This window comes from Athene cunicularia (genome assembly GCF_003259725.1).
Source record: "Athene cunicularia isolate RWA chromosome 21 unlocalized genomic scaffold, athCun1 chr21_part1, whole genome shotgun sequence".
In the NCBI taxonomy this organism is placed as follows: Eukaryota; Metazoa; Chordata; class Aves; order Strigiformes; family Strigidae; genus Athene; species Athene cunicularia.
The window spans coordinates 2,087,804-2,091,227 of record NW_020799127.1 but is presented as its reverse complement, the minus strand read 5'-3'; the positions used below and the strand labels follow the sequence as shown (position 1 = coordinate 2,091,227).

The 3,424-nt window shown below is 51.1% G+C and overlaps 1 protein-coding gene across 1 annotated transcript; it reads left to right on the top strand.

Moving 5' to 3' along the window:
- The first annotated feature begins 7 nt into the window (after positions 1-7).
- LOC113487753 (aflatoxin B1 aldehyde reductase member 2-like) lies at positions 8-3,393 on the top strand. The gene is made up of 7 exons (XM_026862510.1): positions 8-119; positions 668-855; positions 1,320-1,424; positions 1,931-2,027; positions 2,127-2,226; positions 2,541-2,670; positions 3,227-3,393. The coding sequence occupies exons 1-7, from the start codon at positions 56-58 to the stop codon at positions 3,386-3,388; spliced, it is 846 nt and encodes a 281-aa protein (XP_026718311.1). The 5' UTR covers positions 8-55; the 3' UTR covers positions 3,389-3,393.
- Positions 3,394-3,424: the final 31 nt, after the last annotated feature.

Here is a 3,424-nt window from a genome sequence, read left to right as displayed (position 1 = left end):
GGCGCTGCTCCGCGCCTTCCTGCGGCGCGGGTACCGCCTCCTCGACACCGCTTACATGTACGCGGGTGGCGAGTCCGAGCGCATCCTGGGCACGCTGCTGGCTGGCGGCACGGAGCCCGGTACGGTCGCAGGGGGGCTGGGGCGGGGCGGTCTCTGGGGAGAGGGGTCTTCTCCCCAGGCCTGTTCTCTGAGGAGAAAGGTCTTCCCCGCCAGGCTGAGCCCATCCCTGAGGAGAAGGGTCTTCCCCCAGGCCTGTTCCCTGAGGAGAAAGGTCTTCCCTGCCAGGCTGACTTGTTCCCTGAGAAAGGTCTTCTCCGGCAGGCTGAGCCCATCCCTGAGGAGGTCTCCCCCCAGGCCTGTTCCCTGAGGAGAAAGGTCTTCCCTGCCAGGCTGACCTGTTCCCTGAGAAGGGTCTTCCCCGGCAGGCTGAGCCCATCCCTGAGGAGAAGGGTCTCTGCTACTAGTGCTGACCCCTGGGCCTTCAGAAGGGCCTCCTTCTCTCGGGCTGACCCGCAGTCCCTAAGGAGAAGATTCTCCCCAGCTAGGCAGACATGGTTCCTGAGGAGAGGGGCCTTCCCTGAAAGACCTAAAGCAACGCTTCCGTTATTCCCCTTTGCCCCATTCCCTTCCTGAACATTCCTGCTCATTTTTTCTTTCTCTCTGCCAGTGGAAGTCGCCACCAAGGCCAATCCCTGGGATGGGAAGACGCTAAAGCCTGAGAGTGTGCGATCGCAGCTGAACACATCCCTGGAGAGACTGAAGAGGGCGAGTGTGGAGCTCTTCTACCTCCACGCTCCTGACCATGGCACCCCGGTGGAGGAGACACTGCGTGCCTGCAATGAGCTGCACAAAGAAGTAAAGTGAGAAGTCCAAGCCTGGACCATCTCTTGATTCCTTCCCACCACCTTTTTAAACCAGGGCTGCTTGCTCTGCCCTTCTGCAGCACCGGGTTTGTGCAACACTAGGAAGAGGGAACACAGATGATCAGGGCAGAGCCAAACAACTGACACTCTGTTGCGTGTTCATGGGATGCACTTTGTTCTCTGAAGCTCTTGGAAATGTTAGGACATCTGAACTTTGCTTTCAGCCATGTTAACTGACTAGGTTAAGATTAGTGCTGGTAAAGGGTGAAGAATTCCTGATTGGCATCAATCTAATAGTGCCATTTCATTTGAACATAAAACAGGAAATATTTTTGTCAGGTCCTATAGTCATCTAGAAGAGGTGGACAGGGATGAGATGGACTAAAATTTGGCAACTGTCTAGTTACAAATGCACTTTTAAAATCTGGAACTTAATACCCTTTTATTTCTCTGCAGGGAAAGTTTAAAGAACTTGGTCTGTCAAACTATGCAGCGTGGGAGGTTGCAGAAATCTGCACCATCTGCAAATACAACAACTGGGTGATGCCAACTGTGTACCAGGTGAGGGATGGGGGCTTGCCATGATCCAGCACATCTTTTGTGGAGGTTACAAAGAATCAAACCGAAAGAAGATGAAGGTTCAGATCAGACAGCATATGGATGGTTCTGTGTCCTTACAGCAGTGGTCAGTTGCTGTGGGGAAGGGTCTGGGAGCCCCAGATCATGAAACAGCCCCTAGTGTGCCAGATACAAACACAGAAAAGGAAGTTGCTGCATTGGAAGTCCTTTCAGGACACATGTGACTCGAAAGCTGAGTGAAGTCACTTCTTGGAAAAAGCTGAGTACGCATTTGTTGCTTGAGTCAGTGACTCCCTTGATGTGGAACTTAAAGTTTTTGCATTATTTGCAATCCTTTAGAAAGCAGATAATAACCTTTCATGACCTGAAGCTGCTCTTCTGGATAAGAGTACTCTCAGGGAAGGGTAGGGAAAGGGCTGTTCCAAGTGCTCATGCTCCCTCTCCTGAGCTAGTGTTTGAGGTTCTTTGTCTCCTTCATCTTCGTGCAGGGTATGTACAATGCGACCACTCGCCAGGTGGAAGCTGAGCTGTTCCCGTGCCTGCGATACTACGGACTGCGGTTCTATGCCTACAACCCACTTGCAGGTACAGGGAGGGAAAGGACAAGACTTTGAGACAAAAACATGCAAAATGGGGCTGTAGAAGAGCCAACCCATCCCTAAACATGGTGCTGCCCCTTTGCAGGAGGGCTGCTGACCGGCAAATACAAGTATGAGGACAAAGACACACGCCAGCCCACTGGAAGATTTTTTGGGAATGACTGGGCTCAAGCCTACAGGGACAGGTTTGTTTTGAGCTGATAGAAGAGGAGGGAGACGCAGCAGGAATGGCTACATAAAAAACCCCCACACTAATAATTGACATAGAGGAAGCAGAATTGACCCAAGCTTGTGCAGTGATTACATCTGCACGTGCAACTGGGGCTGTGGCTTGTGACTGAGTTTTGGAGAGGGGTTTTTAGGCTCAACTTCCAGTTTACAGTGGAGGATTGCAGGAGCCCTCAGAGGCTATAAAGATCTGCATGAGGTTTCCTGAAAGCCTTCCATGCTTACTTGGAATCTAGATGTACAGTTCACTGGAGGGTAATTTCTCTTGCAGGTACTGGAAGAAGCACAATTTTGAAGGAATTGCTCTAGTAGAGAAAGCTCTGAAAGATGCTTATGGTCCCAGTGCACCAAGCCCAGCCTCCGCTGCACTGCGCTGGCTGTACAATCACTCCAAACTGCAGGTAAGAGCTTGAGGTGGCTGTAGCCTGCGTGGCACCCCCAGAACCAGGCAGCTGTGGCAGCACACAGGCAGCTGCCTGCAAACAGCTATCTTTTAATTGTTACATCCTGTGGGCTTGGGGTGTTGTGAAGTGAGTGTTGCTCTACGGACTCTGCCTGGAGGAGGCAGCTCTGCGTTTTCCCTCAGTATCCTGCATTCATCAGATTGGAGGAAGTGGAAGATTTTAAGTGCCAGTTACTGGGGTCTTGGCTTTCCACCCAGACAAGCTTCCCTGCAAAGAAGGAACTTCACTTTTCATCAGACTAGGATATTAATGGTTATATTCCCCACCTTCCCAAAATATTCCCGTAGCCCCTCTAAAATAGGATTTGGCAGCTTTTGAGTTGGCCTGACTTGGTAGATGTTCTGGCCTTGTGAACAGAACTCCATGGTGTCAGTTGTCAAAACATCCAGGAGTTACTGGATATTCTTTATTGGAAAGAAACGTTTAAAGTTTGGTCTGCAGTTGTGTGGGAGGTTTTCTTTTGGGATCAGTAACAACTCTTACTGCTTTCCAGGGTTCTCTGGGAGATGCAGTGATCATCGGGATGTCCAACTTGGAGCAGCTAGAGCAGAACCTTAACTACAGCGAAGAGGGTCCCCTGCTCCCACCTGTCGTGGAGGCGTTTGATAAAGCCTGGAACCTGACGGCACATGACTGCCCCAACTATTTCCGCTAGAGACTGGGGTAGGGAGGAGAAAGTGGCTGTCGGGGG